Source organism: Labrus bergylta, chromosome 4, assembly GCF_963930695.1.
Source record: "Labrus bergylta chromosome 4, fLabBer1.1, whole genome shotgun sequence".
NCBI classification, from domain to species: domain Eukaryota; kingdom Metazoa; phylum Chordata; class Actinopteri; order Labriformes; family Labridae; genus Labrus; species Labrus bergylta.
Window position 1 is genome coordinate 25,658,028 of NC_089198.1, and position 20,211 is coordinate 25,678,238.

General features: G+C 40.1%; 1 protein-coding gene across 3 annotated transcripts in view; it reads right to left on the bottom strand.

The window, feature by feature from the left end:
• The window catches only part of pde1cb (phosphodiesterase 1C, calmodulin-dependent b), a 92,116-nt gene that overhangs the window by 56,060 nt on the left and 15,845 nt on the right, over positions 1-20,211 (bottom strand). Inside the window, exons 1-2 of one of the 3 annotated variants that reach the window (XM_020635247.3) lie at positions 12,393-13,886; positions 7,940-7,966 (exon numbers count right to left, since the gene is read on the bottom strand). The exons of the other annotated variants lie outside the window; for them this stretch is intronic. Of the exons in view, the coding sequence (XP_020490903.2) occupies positions 7,940-7,966; positions 12,393-12,493 (128 nt within the window). The 5' untranslated portion in view covers positions 12,494-13,886. Of the gene's footprint in view, positions 1-7,939; positions 7,967-12,392; positions 13,887-20,211 lie in introns of those variants that run through there. 3 annotated transcript variants of the gene reach the window in all.

Here is a 20,211-nt window from a genome sequence, read left to right on the forward strand (position 1 = left end):
TGTCAAAATATAAATTTCTCTGCAAGCAGAAGCATTGTGCAGTTTAAGTCATACTTGCACATTGAAGCAACTTTTTTTCTGCCTCTCCAAACCAAAAATTGAAAGCAAAAATGTGAGCAATGGATTAAACTGCTTTAACATTGGTTGCAAACAGTAGCGTTTCTGGCTAACTAGTAGCTTTCTATCTACTTAAGTTACCTTGACCCCCCCCGAGCATTACCTCCAAGTGTTAGCATATCATTACCTCTGACTGTGTGTTTCGTGACTTTGTAAAAAATAAACGTCTGATTCTAAAATATTTTCACTCAAAGATAGTAAATCTGAATTATTAGCATGGACGTCAAATTTGTAGAGAGAACTGAATTTGAAGACTAGTGTGGAAAAAGTGTACAGTTACAAGAAAGTGTATTCAGTTTCAGCATGCTAAATACATCATCATCATCAACTTTTATTATTAGACTCAAGGTCCATTTTAAAAGACATACAATACAAAAAATAAGAAAAAGAAATAGTAAAAAATAGACAACACACATATACAATAAAAACATTCCCACCTCTTATAAAAGGCACTTATTCCAATGTCTCCAAAGGTATGACTGGTAGCGTACTGCACTATAACTTGGGTTTGACAGCAGCATTATAATTACATTCTTAGAATCATTCAAGCGACCGATAAATCTGTACATCAGGTTCCTCAATAAAGCTTGTAAGGTGTTAACTCCTGCATACACAAATAGCTCACTTGCACTACTCCACCTTGTTTTTTTTTAGTAAGATCCTAAAACAATCATTGTAAGCAACCTGAAGTCTATGCATACTTGATTTTTTGAACTTACCCCATAAGGGGGCAGTATACAGGGGAGTGCAATATGCTCTAAAGAGACATATCTTTACATGATCAGAACAACATATTGGCTGGGCATATAATGTACGACACTGTCTAAAAATGTTGTCATCGTCAGACATTTGATCTGTTATTAAGTGTCCGAGGTATTTGGCTTTATAACAAACACAAAGTTCTTCCCCAGAAAGATAAAACTGAGGAAAGTGGAGGTCCTTATCTCCCTTTGCCCTACATATCATCACACTGCTCTTATTTGAGTTATATTGCACATCATGTTTGGCACCATATTCTGTACACACATTTAACTACTGCTGAAACCCAGCACTACTGGGAGAGAAAATGGCCAAATCATCTGCATACATTAAATGGTTTATCACAGTGTTGCCAATCATACAGCCCGTTCTACAGCCATTCAGTTGTTCAGATAAATCGTTCATATACAGGTTGAAGAGGGCTGGTGACAGTAGCCCGCCTTGTCGAACTCCATTACCAACACTGAAGGGACCAGAGACACTACTGCCCCATCTGACTTGCATACTCTGGTTAGCATACCAGTATGCAAGTATTCTTATAATGCTAGCAGGTACACCCTTTTGATTTAATTTTTTGAATAGCTTCTGGTGATTGACTCGATCAAATGCCTTAGAGGCATCAATAACGCCAATTAGAACAGAGGAATTTCGCCCTCTATACATTTCCACTATTTCTTTTAAACTATAAATACACAACTCAGTGCCATGCTTCGGTTTGAAACCAAATTGATTGTCTCTGGTATTAATATAATCACCCAATCGATCTAAAAGAATACTCTCCAGAACTTTGGAAATCACACTTGCCAGTGCGATTGGCCTATAATTGTCCATGCTCCCAATCTTGCCTGCTTTGTTCTTAATGACAGGCACAAGAGTTACAGCCAACATAGAGTCGGGCAACAGCCCATGTGTCATAAAGCCAGTGAAACATATGGCAAGTAGAGCAGCCACTTTGGGGCTCGCAAACTTAAGGTGCTCTGCAGTGATCTGATCTGAGCCACTTGCTTTATTTACAGATAATTGTGCAATAGCTTCAGATACCTCAATGGTTGTGATTCCTACTGCATCCCTGTTGGCAATATTACCCACTTTATATGGGTCACTTTTAACAAAATTAAATAAAGCCGAGTAATTCTGTTTCCACAATTCAGCGATTTTATCAGCTCCAGAGACTCCCTCTATTGTACTAGGTAGCAATGTATTGCTCCTGTTTAGCGTTCTCACCTCCTTCCAAAATTCAATCACATTCTTATTTAGCAGCCATGCTCTCATCATTTGTTCATTTTTGGATATATAACGAACTGCATATTTATACCTTGAGAGAGTAAGCTTTTTATAATCCAGGACAGGCCCCTGTCTGGGTCGGCCTTCCTGAACCCAAGCTTTAAATGCCTCCTTAGCTTCTGCATGATGAGCAGCTACATGCTTTCTCCAACCTGGCTTGGTGTTAGAATTTGCCCTTTTAGAATAATTATGAGATGACCTGCTGGCCTCATACACAGCTCCAACAATATCATTGTACATAGCACAGAGATCTTTACAGTTTGAAATTTCATTACAGTTTACATCAGAACACATAATTGCACCTCTCGGTAAATATACACCACTAAGAAGGATATCAGTTTTCCCATAGTATGATAAGATGTCTTCATTGGTGAGTTTAGCCCAATCCAGTTTAGCTTTAGTGTTTGTAGTATTACTGACCTCATTAATCATCTCAGGTAGATTTTCAACATCAAGAGACATTATAAATGGTATATGATCAGACATTGATTTCTCATATTAGATTTCCATGTAATGCAGAATCTCATGGGCATCAGCAGTGCTAATACAATGATCAAGCCATGATGTTGTGTGCCAGGCCTCACTTATTTAAGAGTAACTGCCTGCCGGTAAAAGCATTTGGCTGGATAATAAAAGTCTGTTATCATCACAAAACTGTGACATATGTTTAGCAAATATTGACCTTCTATCTGAAATATCAGCATTCATATCACCAACCACAAAAACACTACTAGACTGATTGTCATGAATAAATGAGTTAATAAATGCAAGACTGTTCAAGTATACATCCTCATTTGCCTGACACTCATAAGGTGTGTATACATTCAAAATAGTGAACACTTTGTTATCAATCTTCAACTGCACAGCAATACACCAGTCAACTCCAGACCATATTACATTTATTACAGGGTCCAGCTTTTTATGCCATAGGATTGCCACACCACCTGCTACCCTTCCTCTCACTATTCCCAAAGTAAGATCTGTAGTGGATTCACCAGCCCCATGGAAATTGTCATTAAAAGAGTTTAGTTTCCCCAAATCCTGTTTGGATAGAAACGTTTCTTGTAGACACAAGATTTCACAATTTTGCAGCAAGTCTTCAACAACTGTACGTCGAGCCCTGTCTCCAGCGCTATTGCCAATGTGCAGCCCCCGACAGTTATATGATATAACTTGCATTAGAGATTAAGTGGACGGCATAGCCGCAGCAGCAATGGGCACACTTGCACCCAGCATGTCCATAGCTGTGCGGGATCCAATGGCTTCCGCCTTCCTAGGCTCATAGTAGCGGCGCATAAGTGAGCCCTCAGGCCACAGTTCTGGGTTATACATCTCAGCAATGTCAGTACATTCAGCACAAGCCTTGAATGAGCTGTATCTGCTGCTGGTAGCGACAATACGTTGACAGTTCACATCTCTACCAAGCTTTTCTTTAAGATAGTTAGACAACGTCTCCGCGTCAAGATCTGGTGAAAATTTAGTAGAGGAAACACTCACCATCTTCGTGCTCACCACTTTTATGTTTCCTTGAGCACCAGTACCAATAATAGGCTTAGCTCTCCTCTGCACAGTTTTCTGACCGCGCCGTTTTGCTGCTGCAGCCTGCTCATCGGTAATCGCCCGTCTGCCATTTTTCACCGCCTTAGTCCATTTCGGCGAGATTGGCACTGCTGTGATCCCCCCAGCACTCACACTTGCGTTCAAAGCCAAAGCCCTCGCGCCAACCCCGGCACGACTCGGGGTCAACTCCGTGCGGGAAGCAGGCTTTAGATCACCGCCGGTAGAATCACCGCCGTCCGGAGGGGCCGTGAAGCGCACAGCCGCAGACGCGTCGCCGTCTATAGCAGAGTCTCCAACCCCACTATCCAGGCCGACTCCGCCGCTCCAACTAAGTTCCAGATGTCGTTCAATAACAGTAACTCTGCTGTCAATGGAAGTAGTAGCCGTGTGCAGGTTCTCACCAATGTCAGCCTGGAGTTTAATCGCATGCCTTAATGCGCAGACCTCACTGTGCAGACAAAATTAGAAATTAAGAAACTCGTCCTCAACGATGGTTTTTCCATCAGCAGTCTCGTAAATCACTGGTTTTAAACGTGGCCGGCTGATTGGAGCCGAGCCTGAGCACACACTTTCCGCCATCTTGCAGTTTCCGCCATCTTACAGTTTCAAGTGTTTTCAAAATTCAGTTTCAAACTAGTAAAAATTAATTTCAAATTATGCTATTTTAGATTCAGTTTAGCAATACACATTCAAATTGTGTGATTTAAACTGGAATATGTAATTCAATTATTCAAGGTGAGCAATTCAAATACAAATATACCAAATTTCAATTCAGTTTCTGCTGACATATTTCTGCCCATATTCTATAAGAGTATACTGTAGATACCATAAGTAGAATTTTTTTAAGGGTCCATTTTTTCATGTACCTTTACCATAAGATGTTTATTTAGACTTTTTGCAAAGTTTTCATTCTCAAACAAGTTACACTGCCAATGACAGTGTTTTTAAACAATTCATTGAGCTAGCATAACATTTAGCTAGCTAGCTAATACTAACAAAGATCTGCAAGCAAAAGTGGTCACTTCAGCAAGCAAAATCAATAGTAGAATTAAAAAGAGAATCAATAAGTATGCTTCTGTCAACATCTGTAACCCATTGGCTATCTTCTGATAATGATATAGACTTTTGGAGCAACCAGCAACTTTTAGAGCTTCCGGTGTAACCAGGTATTAGCGATAAAGGACTTCCAGGAATTACTTTTCTCCGCTCTTTTCGCTGTGTTGCCATTGTTTACAGTCCAACTAGCAACTTGAGTAGCGATACTTCTTAGAGCTGGACTGGCTGATAGCTGCAGTTGCAAGCAGATGTCTTTTAGCAGAAATAAATTGAACTTAAAATGATGTTAGACAACCGCTGATGGGTTCCACAATTGCATTGAGATGTGTTGTACCTCCTTCGCTCTTCATATGGCAAGGGCGTTGGCTGAATGTTCCTACACATTCAGCCAATGCTAAAACACCAGTGGAGAATACTCCTCGTACTACATACAGAAACCAGAAGGGTACTGGAAAAGGGTTCTGCGCCAAGAGATTGCAGATCCGTCTTAGAGTAGGCCTACCCATGTTTGCAAAGAACGGTAAGGAATTCATGTGGTACATCTTCCACCAGTGTCACCGTATGCATATGTGCTGTGCAAGAATAGAATGCTTGACAGGCATAGAAACGGTAACTAAGGGGGGACGGGGCTTGGAAAAATGTCAATTGATATTTAAAACAAAAAAAAGATCACAATAGTGACCATGTGATCAAAGACCGACACAGTAACGTGGAAACAGTTTCCCTGCCTGTCATGACCAAACCCACATAATTCACACAAAGGCTTACACAGACTATGGTTATATAGGCTTTTACTCTTTAACTCCTTACATGCATCCCAAACAAGCAAACACACACACACACACACACTTCCAACTCCCTCCCTCTGTGAAGGGGGCTATCTTTCCCTCCATCTGCGTGTGTGAGGGGTTGTACTCGTGTGTCAGTAATGACAATGTCCCAGTGTTCCTCGCTGCCAATTAGCCTGACTGTAATTACACAGACACATATGGAGCTGTCAATCACCCAGCTCCTCCACACAGCAACTCACCCACCCAGCAGAAAGAGAGAGAGAGAGAGAGAGAGAAAGGAGCGTAGAGAGGGTGAGACTCTCCAAGTTCTATACCGTTCCAAACGACCACATGCTGGGCCAATAAGTTGGATGACGCGAGTTTTGTTTAATTACTCTAACTGTGCAGCAGTCCTAGAGTTCAAAGGTAAACGCCATGAATCCGCATTAGAGTGGAGCCAAGGCAAACTATTTTTTCTATTCTCAGAGCTTGGACAACTAGTGCCAATACTTTCTCCAAATTGTTGACTTTACTTCAGCATGAGAGAAAACATTCCAGGTTTCTGTGACACAAAGGTTTTTTGAGCCATTTTACATCCATGCCCAAACTAAAAAATATATTTTTGAAAACAATGTGTTTACACTGCTAATAAGTATTAAAAATAGGTAATGATCATAGGTCTGTGCCTTACAGCTCAATTGTTGTCCAAAAACAGCCATGAGGCACACTGCTGTGACATGTCCCTTCATTATGATGAACATCCACAGTGTAGTTTTTTTTTAGTCAGTCCTGCTTCGAACATCCTGCTCCATGAAGTACTCCCTAGAGCACCAAATGTTTTTTTCAAATGCAAATCCTTAACTATCACCCACAAATGCAATATTTACTCTTATTTGCTAAAAAAAAAAAAAAAAAAATGGTACAAAAATAAATTATAGACACATTTATGACTTCAATTAAATGTTAATGTTCAACAGGACACATAGGCTTGATCCTGGTTGTAACATAGAAGATGAAAGTCAGAAAGTGTTCTTGGAAGAAAGGGAACTATAGTAAAACAAAATATCAATTTGTTAAAGACTTCAACTTGAGTGAGGAGGTGTGTAGAAAAGAAATAAAAAGTGACGTTTTAGGCAGTGACTTGAACATCCAGGAGTTATGACTATTGTGATGACTTCTGCCCCTTTCTGACAAACTCTCTTTGGTTTACCTGTTCTGAGAAATGGTGGGTGGGGCAGGCAATTGTCAGTGCCAACAGATGAAAACATCCCTTGTGATTGCATGCACACTCGCTCTCATCTCCCCTGAAGCTACCCACTTTGTTATGCTGCATTTCTAGAGCCTCTTCAGGTCTTCTCTTTACTTAGTTTACTCACACACTCTCTCCACTCTCATGTGCCCCAAACACTACTGATTCAAATGACATCTGTTCTCCATGTTATGTTGTTCTTTTGCTGCATACTGAATTCATTTCCGTCTGTATAGGTCACAGTAATAACAGTTAGTCTCCCACCTTGTTGTGGCCTTACGAGCCAGTGATGATACTATCTCTGATCTGCAAGATTGACACCTCAGCATAAAAACACTTGCATAGTTCAACTGTTAAATTAGATACAATATTGGTATTCAGATGTTTTCCCTATCATTTTCAGAGATGGAGTTTAAACATTTTAGAGTTGTTTAAGGACTCCTGGGTCTGGACTCCAAGCATTATGTTCTCTGCATTAAAAAAACAAAGAAACTTTCAAAGAGAAAGATTAAATTAAAAATGAGGGACAATGATTTGAAGGTTTTTCAGATCAGTACAGAAAGACTGTAAACAAATAATACTTAAATCAACATTACCCACTCATCCAGTGGCATTAATTAATCCCTGCTTTCATGCTTGTATTAAAATGCATTTATGTCCCGGTGAACAGAGGGCCTGATTTCCCCTGAGCATCTTCGACTGAACTAAACAAATAAAAGTTTTATTATGAGGAGGATAGCGAGCATGCAGCAGTTAAACTATTTGTCAAGATTTAAAGGTCTATGAGTTGTCTTAATTTCCCGAACACCTTAGTAATATAACTTCAACAATGATGGGTTGACACTTCATTATGAAATCATGAGCAAGAGGTAAATATATGTGAATGCATACAAGTGAGACCTTTTAATTCAAACTGCATGAAAAAGATACAAAGTGCTTCAAAGAAAAGTCACACTGAACATGAGAACAGAAAAACAGGTAGGTGCAGGTCCAGCAACAATTTCCGGAGGTGAAGGGGAGAGGCAGAGGGAGGAAATCCAAGAATAAAAGACAAGGAGGAGGTGGAGGAGGAGGAGGAGAAGGGAAGGACAGGTGGGAGGGATGAGGAGGTATAAAGGTCCAAAGTCCCAGCAGCAGCTCTTACCTCTGGGATGTCTTCTTGTACTTGCGCCTGACAAGAAAAACAAAAGTGAGGACATTGGGGGATCAATTGTTAAAACGACTCGTGTAAAAACTTACTTGACTACAAAAGACATTGTATCTCATACAAGACCCACACATCCATAGTGATTTCCATGTAGCACGTGCAAGAGATTTTTTGCATCCTTTATATTTTATTGTAAGTATGAACAAAATTCCCTTTTCATTCTAGACCTTTGGAGTCATATACATGAAGTTTATCCCCATCTAAAAGGGGGAAAGTGTTTACATTATGAATTATTAACCCTCATTCTGGAAGAATTTCAAGTTTTAATGTGATACTGTAATAATTTCAAATAAAAAATATATTTATAACAATTTACTTTTAAATGTACATACTTTTCCATATGAAATCCACATCATCAAAAGCATATAAAGTTAAAGTTTAACAAGGTTAAACATTTACATTTATGATTTCCTAAACTTACGCAATGCGTGCTTTAAAAAAAGTCTCTGCATTAAAAAGTTTCCTCGGGGTCTTTATGCAGGTACAGATTCTTGCTCAGTTGAACCCGACAATGTAGCATCACCTGCAGCACAATACATAGTGTACTTCATGTGTCCATCTCTGACCTGTCACTTTAACTGGTTTAATTACGAACTGTTTTACCTTTTATAGACAGTTTAAGAATGGAACTTCAAGTAAATCAGAGTTTCCTTTCTGTCAAAATACATCCCTATATAAGATGCCAAACTGTTGGCATTCTATAATTGTTTTGGGTCCTCTAATATTACCTTTGAGTTTGTGTTATTATTTTTAGTTTTGTTTGTTTTTTCGCAATAAGCCTTGAAACTTGGTGATTTTAAGTTCTTCTTTTATTCTTTGGTAACAATTCTCCAAGTAGAACCTGCCAACAAATGGAGTGGAACTGGTAGTGCGATTTGGAAATTATTAGACATTAGTTATGGAAATGAGTAGATCTGATCAACACACACCAACAGATGTATTGGTGGCCTTTATCGATTACCCAGAATATGTTTGGTGAATATGATGTAACAACTAACCTTACAGAAAAGAGTTAAAGATGTTCAAGTTGAGAAAGCAAAAGTCTTCTGGCATAAGAGCCAATGTCCCTCACCCAATATACAAATCCTAAACAAAAAACTAAACTGAATTTTTATTTAACTGCAGAGGTTGTTGTTTTTCCTTTTCTTGTAATAAAGTCAGAGTCATAATGACAAGATTCATAGTGGCATGCAAACACACACACGCGCACACACACACACACACTCTCTCTCTATCTCATTACATCCAACCTACAACCACACATCAGGAATCTACATTAGAGTAAAACACACCTACTATCACTTACCCTAACATTTGGCCTACACCCACCCACAGCTCCATGAAGAGATAGCAGCGTGACTCTAAAAGCTCAGTTCATGCTCACAGTCACTTGAGGGACTCATAATAGAAAAGTGGAGGGAGGGATGGACCCACTGCTGCTCGACAACAGACGTTGATTAAAATTCCAGTCAGGCAGAATTCACAGCACTTAACTTGATTTGTTTCTCAATCGTTTTCTGTACCAATCTTTCTTGGAGTTCAGCGTAAAACTGCAAGCTAAGGAAGTGAGTCTCTGTAAAGAAATGTTGAAAGCTCCTTCATGATAAATGGTAAAAAATAAAAGGAGTAAACGACTCGAAAAAAGAGAGGAGGGAGGAGTTTTATTAGAAGAACATGGATAAGCAGATACGCAATAACAAAGGGTAAATAAAATGTGAATTAGAAGGTCTTTCCTCACCTCCTCTCCTGTCCTTTATATCCCCCCCGTTCCCTTCTCCTCTTAATAAGCTTGCTTTACATCTAGATGTGTGTCAACATCACAAATCTTCTTCTAATTAGAAGGCTTTAATGCAATGTCCTCGGTATAATGAGGGTGTGGGTTAAAAGAGGTCATGGAAATTCCAGGAGGTATTATAATTATAAAGGTCACAGAGAGCTTATTAAGCAAAATGGGAGTTGTATTTCTAATTCATATATTGGGCTGTTTTTTGTTTTGTTTTGTTTTATCTAAGTTAGGGTCTTAGAAGTCTGAATTTGTCATAATGCAAATCATCCTGCCATCTTGATCCTCTTTGGGCCATGTTTATGCTACCCGACATTATGAACTGTTGATCAAGTGATTAAATAATTCATTGATTTCCATTAATCAATGGATGACGGAGAGGTCAGGTGTGTCGCAGTGATCTAATTCATCAATGGAAATCTATCAGAGTTCATTCACCGATGCAAAGGTAGAAAATGGGCCATTTGTCAGTGTGAAGAAATAAAAAGACAACCCACTGTTCATACCTTCATCAGTGGATGTCAGCTGGCTTTAGACTGCGTCACCAAAGGTGGAGCAGTCCAAAGCAAATGTGCTCTCTCTGCCTATCCATGGATGGTTGGTGCTCTCTGTGGACAACGCAGTGCCACAGAGAGCCATTCAGCGCACACACAAACACACAAATCATACAGCTGCCAAACAAATCTCCTAGGATAAGCTGCCAGCACATACAGTAAATGTCACCAATCTGCCATGTACCCTCTTAAACGCACATCCAATCTATATCATCTGCACCAGCACATGCACAGTTAACCTTTCCCAATAGTACACACACACACACACACACACACACACACACACACACATATGCTGCTTACTATATAACATACAACATCAACATCTGTAGGGGCTGCCCGTCAGTCTGAGCTCCCTCTCTCTTCAGACGGAGGCTTTTTGTGAGATTAAAGGCTAATGTGATCTCTGACACGCAACAGGAGCCCTCAGAGCACCCAGCAGACTGCAGACCTGCCATGATGAAAAAAAAAAAAAAAAAACAGCCCCCCAACCGTCTAAATTCTTTTGATTCACCATCCATCAAATATCCAAACAGACACTTGGTTATGATGGGGAATGGGGATGGTGGCCAAATGGGAGAGACAATGAAGCCATCCGAGGAAACTAAATGTGGCAGAGGATGATGATGGCAGGGGGAGATCAGCATATTGGGCTACTGACAGAGTATAGAGAGAAGCAATGACTAATCATGGACAAAAATATAACCATGATGTGAAAATAACTTAAATGTAATGGGAGTGATTGTTGATGAGAGGCTGATAGAAGAACAGCTCCCTCTTGCATGATTCATTCACCAAGTTGAAGTCTGTGGCGCAGGAGGCAACTGCATTTCATTCAGACTTGCAGCAGTAACATTAGAGTATTTTTTCTGCTTAACACACCCCTCCAAGCAACACCTCTGTGTGCCTCCACCCCCACTCCATAAATCATAATTGGAAAAAATAGACAAAAGATCATACACAGTATGGGGGCCTCTCTCATCAGGGCAAAAGGTCACAGAGGTGTTGATCGGTTGAAGGATGAGAAAATGTAATTTTATAGTACTCCGGTGTTTAAAAAAAGGCTCTACCTTAAGGAAGTGGGAGAAGTCAGAAGGGGGAAGCTCAAGAAGGCTTTTGTATTATTTGAAGAGAGATTATGGGTGTACAAGAGGCAAAGGCCAAATATGTGAGGGGAATACCTTTATCTTTGTCTGTAAAACTTTGAAATAGTGGAAAATAAGGCAGTATAGGCACTGGACTATGATATGTCCTTGCGCTTTTTCAATTTGTATTTTAAGAACCTGATGAAATGTGCACATTAATTTGCCCCTGTTGAGTCTTTATTCTGCATGCAACAAGTGCTGATGAATGTCAGTGCACACATTCAATAAAATCATCAGAATGCTCTTGTCTCTTTAATCGATCTGGTACACAGGAGTGAAAACAAGGTAACTTAAACTGACCCGAAAAAAAAACCTGCCATAAGACTGAAAATGTTAGAAACTCTCCCTGCATTAACACCTCATCTATTTTGTTCTTTCTTTTTCTTCCTCTTTTATAAACCATTCAAAGAGTTCAAAGTTGCTAAGAGTTGTTGTGTTTCAGCCATCTCAATATTTGTTTGTCTTTTCTTCTACTTTAAATTTTCAGTCAGGATTCAGTCTGTCTTAGTTTTTCTTTCTCTTACAATCTGTAACACACACACACACACACACACACACACACACACACACACACACACACACACACACACACACACACACACACACACACACACACACACACACACACACACACACACACACACACACACACACACACACACACACACACACACAGTGTGAGCTGGACCATGCCAGTCTTTCCTGAGTCCTGCTGTTATGTCTTTTTTTAAATTAGAATTAATCTTTCAGTTAGATGATATTTCTAAATCTTAAAGCTTCATTTGAACAGAGTTCTAGCTCACACAGAGGTAAACAGACACACACACACACACACACACACACACACACACACACAGAGTATTGCTTGACACACTTGTTGAAAACAGTAAAAGTGGATATATACTCACAGTCCACGGAGCCTGAGCCAGATCTTTTCTATCTGTTCCGGCTGAAGGTACTTGAGGGACGTGCTTTCAAACTCCTCGATCTCTTTGGTGGGAGACTCCATGTCAACAGTTCCAAATGTGCCAAGCAGAGATCAAAGAGAAAAGTTTAATCCTTTTTAAGTAAGAGGAGTGAGGAAGACACAACACCGCGCAGATGGATGTCGCGATGTGGTGGATCCCAGGACGTGACCGAGGTTTCCTCTTTCCTCATTCACTTTTGCACCCACAGCTCGACGCACCAGCCGTCCGTTATGCTTCCCTTCATTTCCTCTCCTTTCTGCCTTGTTTATATGAGCGAGTGTGTGTGTGAATGAAACTCAATAACACTTAGTGCAGTGCAGCGCTCAAGCAGCTGTGGCAGTCGTGAAACATCCCAACTGTACCTCTTCCCTGTTTACCCTCTCTTGTCTCTCTCTCTCTCCTTTCTCTCGCTCTCTCTCTCCCTCTCTCTCATGCGCTCAGTTCTCTCCTGTGTGAGCACAGGGGTCCTGGAGCCGTGCCATGCTCTCCCAGCAACAACGGGATGCAGACGGCAGGGCAGCCCAATCCGGGATTAACGCTTACTGCCGAGCTCTTCAACACAAGAGGGAGGGAGGAGAAACACCACCAGTCAAAGAGAGGGAGGAGTCTGGCTGATAATGAGAAACCATGTTCTGTTCGTCCAGTGGGAATCCAGAGGAGGTGAACAAGAAGAATTCGAGAGGAGCAGGAGGGAGAGACCTTTAGTAGAAGAGATGACGACGGTGTGAATTCCCTGAAGTACTTAAAGAAAATATCTTAATAAAAACAGATTTTAAAAAGGACCTTTCCCTGTGACATGCTGCAAAAATGATAACTTTTGCTTTTAATTTGTGCCTTCTAATTCACAGACATGCATGTGCCTATTTCATCATGGATATAAAGGTAAATGTCATCAAGCAAATACAGACTTAGACATAGTCTTAGTGTAGCATATTCATCAGAAAATGTAGATCCTATTTTTGTTGTGCAACATATTAAATGTCATGACAGAGAGGATTAAAGAGAGCGCAGACAGCGCATTGACACTGATTTGACCAAGATTACTCTGATCCATTGAGCACATTCTGGACCGTCCCACATTCAACCCCCTTTAATGCAAGATGTGAAACACTAATCTCTCTTGTTCCTTCTTACATTCACACAACACCGTCAACATCCAAAAAAACAACGATGTTCTCTTTGAAATGTCCTCTCTCTGATGTTTGGTCCCGATGTTACCAGGCCGATTTGTAATTAAAGATGGTTTTATCATACCCACAGCTATATAAGCCATCGTGATGCACGGGCCCCTGCATATATTACATGTCACATTCCATCCATTATGAAGCCTGCATCAGTTATTGCGTACTGAAAACAAGAGGTGCTGAGCTCTTGGTTTCTGCTTTTCTATTTAGGCTGGACCTTTGCATCATTATTTTTTTTTGTGATCAATTTTTTATTTAGAAATGTACAAAGAAATTATATCAATTACAACTGTTTTCCCCTTTACCTCCCCCCACCCATCTAGAGCACATACATGTATAAAAGTGCATATGTGCAAACATCAGGATCAATCAAATTTCCAAACCTTCCCCCCACCCCCATCCACCGCGTGGCGACCCCACATACATCCCTACCCCAGATCTCTCAAGGAAAACATAGAAAATAAAAACACATTTCAGGTCAAGCACGCCGCACACTGTCCTTAACTATATTGTAGGCTGCATCATGCTTTAAGGGTCTTAAGGATGGCTCCATGTATTTGGGCCACAGACCATTCTATCTGAACAATTTCAAGAAGAGAGTTGGCCCAATGTCGTCAGGTCAAGGAATGTGGCGGTTGCCATCTCATTGCTAACATTTTCTTTGCTGCACTGAGACCAGCCAATAAAATGCGCCTCTGCTGCAAGGACAAGTTTAAATCGACCTTTGCATCATTATTGTTTAAATGTTGTTGTTGGAATTTTGTTTTTGTGTTGTCTTGTCATGAGGAATAAATATTGCAAATAGTGTCGTACAGAAATAATTTGATTGACTTATTAACTTAAGGAACCATTTCATATTGCAACATTTTTACAGGCATGACAGATGATAGTGATTATACAATTTTCAATTCCCTGGCACTTTTCTCTTTCCTTTTATTTCTGCAAGTCCAACAGAAAGGATGTTCGGATGACTCAGCCTACACTCCCTTATTCGAGCCCCCTACCACACTCTTAGGTCTTTCAATTACTTGATGCAGGATGCAGGGATAATGCTAGGGCGCCACCTCAAAGAAGCTCCTGCTTTCATCTGTGGAGATGGGTCCTCCGCACAGAGAGAGGAGAAGGGGTCTGCTTAAGTGCCATGACGCCTGCCGATGTTCTCTTCAAAGGCGCATGCTGTCTCCCTCTGTCCCTTTGGCTTTCACTTTCTTTCACTTTCTGACTGCCATCCTAAATCCACTCTTCATAGCAGTGTTTTTTCTCCCTCTTTGTGGAGGTATGCCAGGCCCCAGGAGACCTCATGCCATGGGCAGAGTTGACAGGTCAAGTTGAGGGGAAACCACAACAGTAACTTCACATTGCACTGCTTGCTGTTCGCAGGTTTACACCCCGGGGACGCGATGTACCAGGTCATTTGTGTGTGTAAGTGTGATACTGAACAAGGTTGAGGCTGGTGAGAAAGGTTGTGTCAAAAACTGCAAGGACTAGGAAGGTCAACTCAGTTGAATGAAGAAGTACTTAGAAGTTAACAGATGACATTTGACTGAATTAGAGCGTACAATGTGTACAATGCTGCTCATGACACATTTTTAGAAACTTTGCAAAATCATCAGCCAACTTTTCTAACTTCCTTTTTTTTTCTGACACCCCAAGTCCGAACAATTCTCGCAAATCTCCTAATTATGATCAGCGGCTTTTATTCTTACATGTATGCAGCTGCTTTATGCAGCTTTACAGACATTTGCTTTTTAGGCTAGTCGCACTTTGTACAACTTAGGATAGCAATTTCCAATAATAAGCCATCTTTAGGGTTAGGTATATAAAACACTCACAAAAAAGTAAGATATGCATCTGTAATGATTTGAATCACTCAGTGACTTTTCATTACCTAACCTCTTAACATGTTTTTATTTTATTTTTCATAGAACAATAGGCTTTATACTAAGTAAAGAGTTGAACAAATGACGATACTGCTTTTTGACTCAAAATCTATTTTCTGATGCATAAAATAGCAGGGTAAGAGGAAGAGGCCTTGAGAGAGATGTGGAACCAGAGCATTTGCACCCAAGGATTCTTAAAGAAAACCTGCATTACATTGCCGGCTGATGAATGAAACGCCTTGAGGAAAAAAAGCCCAACTGTGATATTCTGGCCTATTTGAACTACTGATTGGTGAGAGGGAAACAAACAAGAATGTTGAGTATGTGATGAAGTGTTAGATACACTGAAGTCTTTTGCTTTTTCTTAATTACATGTTGTCATAAAAGACTCTGACTGCAAAATAAGGAGTAATTATCAGTCTGAAATTACACATTTTGAGTCATAAACATCCTGTAAAAGAGTGCAAAATGTATCATTTGATGAAGCTAGGTTAAAAGGGAAAGAGAGAGGAAAATATAGCAGAATGTGAATAAAAGCTATACAAGCCCAACTAGAGTTAACACACAAAGCCAACATTTAATCCTATTTCAAGACAGATGCACCAATACAAGAGGCAAAATAATTTAGAATATGTCCCTGATTAATTATTTTTTCAACAACTGCTTACAAAAAGGATCTAATGAATCAATTCTTCAGGGAATTAATAATTTGTATGAGTATGACGGAGGGACTTGCTGGAAATTACGCCCTGCTAAGGTATTCTTGTCACTGTGCGCAGGCTCCCTCAAAGCTCACACATCCAAATCAAGACATTAACAGCCCCGGCCATTTGGAGGTACATGAAAAATTCAAATCTCATTTAAATTTTTCCAGGCAAGTCGATAAGGATATCTATGCATCAAAATAGCAGTCGCCTGAGCGGTAATGACCACATTTTGAGTAAGATCATCTATCACAAAATATGATTTCCCATCTATACTTCAGTTCACTTTTTGTAACAGATTGGGTCGAGATGGAGTGATGGGTGGGAGAAATTGAGGGCACTCGGCTATATAGCTTTATTTATTTTCACAGTGATGGAGGTGGAAAAATACACCAGAGAAGAAACGTCCCATTACTTCATCCCCAAGAGACTGTCCTGTAGGTCAAAGATGGTGCATACCAAAGCCGAAGTGAGGATCATGTGAGGAGGGAAGCAATCGGGCACCATTATTCAAACAGCCTGGAAGCAGTCGTCCTGAGAAAAGGCCTTCTACAATCCTAAATTCTACAATTCAGTTTCACCTGTGTCTTGTTTCTCACACCTGCTGATTTCCCCCCAGTGTACTTATTCTCTGGCTGTGTCCCAAATCACTCACTATTCACTAAACAGTATAGTGAGCCTAAGCACAGGGACTAGTGAACTATATAATGAATATGCCATTTTGTAGTGACAACCGAGTTCTGAGTGACCTATAAAGTCCACTCATTGTATCCCACAATGCATTATGAAAAGTCGTGTACAACAGAGGGTCACTAGCCGAGCAATATCATCATGCATTGCGGTTCAAGGATTTTTGCTAGCAGAAAGTGGCACTTATACTCGACTGCTCTCAGACAGATGAGAGGAGCAACCAGCACGAACACAGAAACTCAAACATTTCATATTTGGGGCGTTTTTACTGAAACAAAGAAACTGTTTTAATAAAGAGTAAAGGATTTACAACAGAACAGAGTACAGTAAGTTTGTCCTAATGATGATGACAGACACAAGACTATCGTCTTTAAGCATGGACAAAGGGGTTTGGGTGCAAGATATGGTACAGCATTCATTATGAAATTAATATTTTATGTTTATTTATTATTTTCAAATGTTTTGTGAAGTTATTACTGACATTCATGCTGTTATTTACTGTTATTTCTGATCCTCAGCCTGCGTTAACCTTAGTTCTGTGACAGAAAAGACGTCACTGTTTGGCAGCCGGTGAGTGAGCAAAGTAGGGCCCGAAATGTTTTTTTACTGAGTCAAATGAGTGCACTATATAGTCCACTACATATTACTCCCTGTATAGTACAAGCACAAAGCAATATACTGAACAATGTCATTCGAGTTGTGTTTCTTGCCACCAGATTACTGAACTGCAATTTGTACTCTACTTTAAGCACTGGTTTAATTCACAAACTCTGTCACTTTGGCTAACTGCATACCATTGTTAGCTTTGACCATCCACCAATCTACAAGGGTAGATTTTAGTAGGTGCTCTGAGCCATATGGAGGCAGCCGTGTAGTCTAAATGCAGACAGGATAAACAGAACAAAGAGCTAAAAGCCGCTTAAAGGTGTAAATAGCTCTGGATCTGGGTGTTGCATTTTATTGGGATGGGAACACAAGATCCCTTTTAGGAAAATTTGTTATTTTAGTCATTGTCTATCTTTTGAGATGTTTATCAATGGATTTATAGATACCATAAAAACTCTTTAATTTTTAGGGTTGTTAATAACAGTATGTTTCTTTCTCATCATCTGTTGTGTTGGTCGTATGTGCTAACTGCTGCATATTATAAACCTTCAATCGATAAAAACAAAGTTTATTGAATTGAAAATTAAAAATGTAACTCAAATAAATGTGCCTTTACTCGTTAAGTATTTTTCATATATCTCCCAATGTGGTCAAACATTTTAAATCTAGATTTTAATTTGCAAGTTTTTTCATCAAAACAAATAAAAAAGCCAGTGTTTGTGGGAACATGTTCCAATGTCATTCTAACTTATGTCTCTGTCACCAGCGAGTTATGGCCACCATAAAATATTCCACTACAGATGGTTGATTTTCTGTGAGACAGTTCACTTCGGGGTCAAGGCTCTGAACTCACCACACTCACACATCCTGTAACTCACACTCTTACTCTGCTGCCTCCAGCTGGTAAATGCTCCGATACTATAACTACATTTACATTATCTGACAATAAGATGTGTGCAAGGCCCTCAATAAGGGTTTACATCATGGGTGACTGGTTACCAATTCACAGGGTAAAGTGAATACACTGTCACAAGCAAGGTTAGAGGTTACGAGGTAAGGATGCGGTCAGATTCAAAGATGTACCCTTTATGTATTTTCAGCCTTTTTGTGAATGAGATCAAAGAAAAGGGAGTGATCTTATTACAGAGGATGTCGAGTGACAAAGCATTAAAAAGATAATAATAAAAAATAACCCAATTAAACTGATTTCTTTCTTTTAAATAATAACCAAAAATCGTATTATTTTATGTGAAAGATTGTAAGATGCATGTAGACAATTTAATCGTACTGATCATACTGAAGGTTACAGCTTTCTTACGAGCAAAAAAGTTAAGTATATACAGTAAGCTACAGATACTAGCCACTTTGGCTTTTTGCAGAGAGTTCAAACTCTGAAAAACACATGAGAAAGTTGCCAAAGTTCCAGCTTCTGTTTCATGTAAATGGTTAATAGGGTGTACTTACATAGTGTTTTTCTAGTCTTCTTACCACTCAATAGCACTCCATTGGTGGCAGAGGATGCTATGTAAAGTGCTCATCAGTTTTAACTAATACCCATTCATGCAAATACATGCACAATGCCACTGGCTATGCCACTCTGGAGCAGCTCAGGGTTCAGTGTCTTGCTCAAGGACACTTTGACAACAGGAGCTGGAATCAAACCGCAGTCCTTCCGGTTGACAGACGACCCGACTCTACCACTGTACAACAGCTGCCCTGTTAGTTCTTGTACAGTAAATTGTAAAGACTATTTCAGAAATATGTGGCGCCATGTGACAGCAGTTATACAGCTCTTTAACATGACAACTGTGAGGTTTCGCCTCACTCACTTTGATGAATAGCTTTCCCTTTGCCCATGTGCTTACAGACACTCAGGCCAGCAGAGGCTCATTAACCGGCTGGTAAGCCTGGTGATGGAGCTCATTGCTGCACAGAGGATGTCGATGGGGGTCTGTCAACCTGCTGCTCCAGCCAAAGGAGGGGTCAGCCTCTAAAACTGTGGGCTACCACGGAGGAGACAGTCGCCTTAATCAGCTGCAAAGTTCAGAGCAGCACACAGCTTCCAATTAAGCGGCAGATAAATCACAGAGCTGACCATAGAAGAGTGTCTATGTTTCAGCTGTATGTGAGCAAACCTGTTCGATGTGACTGTGATGATTGTTGGTTTGTTACACAGATTTTTGGTTTGCTTCTATTCTATTTCATAGTACATGTACAACTCTGAAGTTGCAAAAAACAATGGATGGGGAAAGCATTGCTACTAGTGTACGTTGTGAAACCAGGGGAAACAGCCCAATCCAGAACAGGAGGCAAATCCCCAAACTCAGGCTGGGGGGAGGTGATAGAGAGTGTTCTTACCAGTTAAAGGGTCTCATGTACTGTATAAACAGTCCACTCACACTAAAATAAAAACAGCGTGGAGTGAGAATGTCCGGACCCTGATGCAAACTCTAGACCAGCCGTGAAGATGTCCTGCAAACTCTGTAATTTCACAGTGCCAAACTATATTAGTTCTGAAACTCACCAGATGTGCAAAAATAAACTTGCCACTCGATTTACTAAAATGTGTTCATGAAGTGGGATAAATAAAAACACATGTCTTCATAGTTTGAGCTTCAACCTAGATAATGTTTGACTTCAGAAGGGGGAAAACAAAAACACATGTAAACTAACAGATGACATAAAAAACATTTTT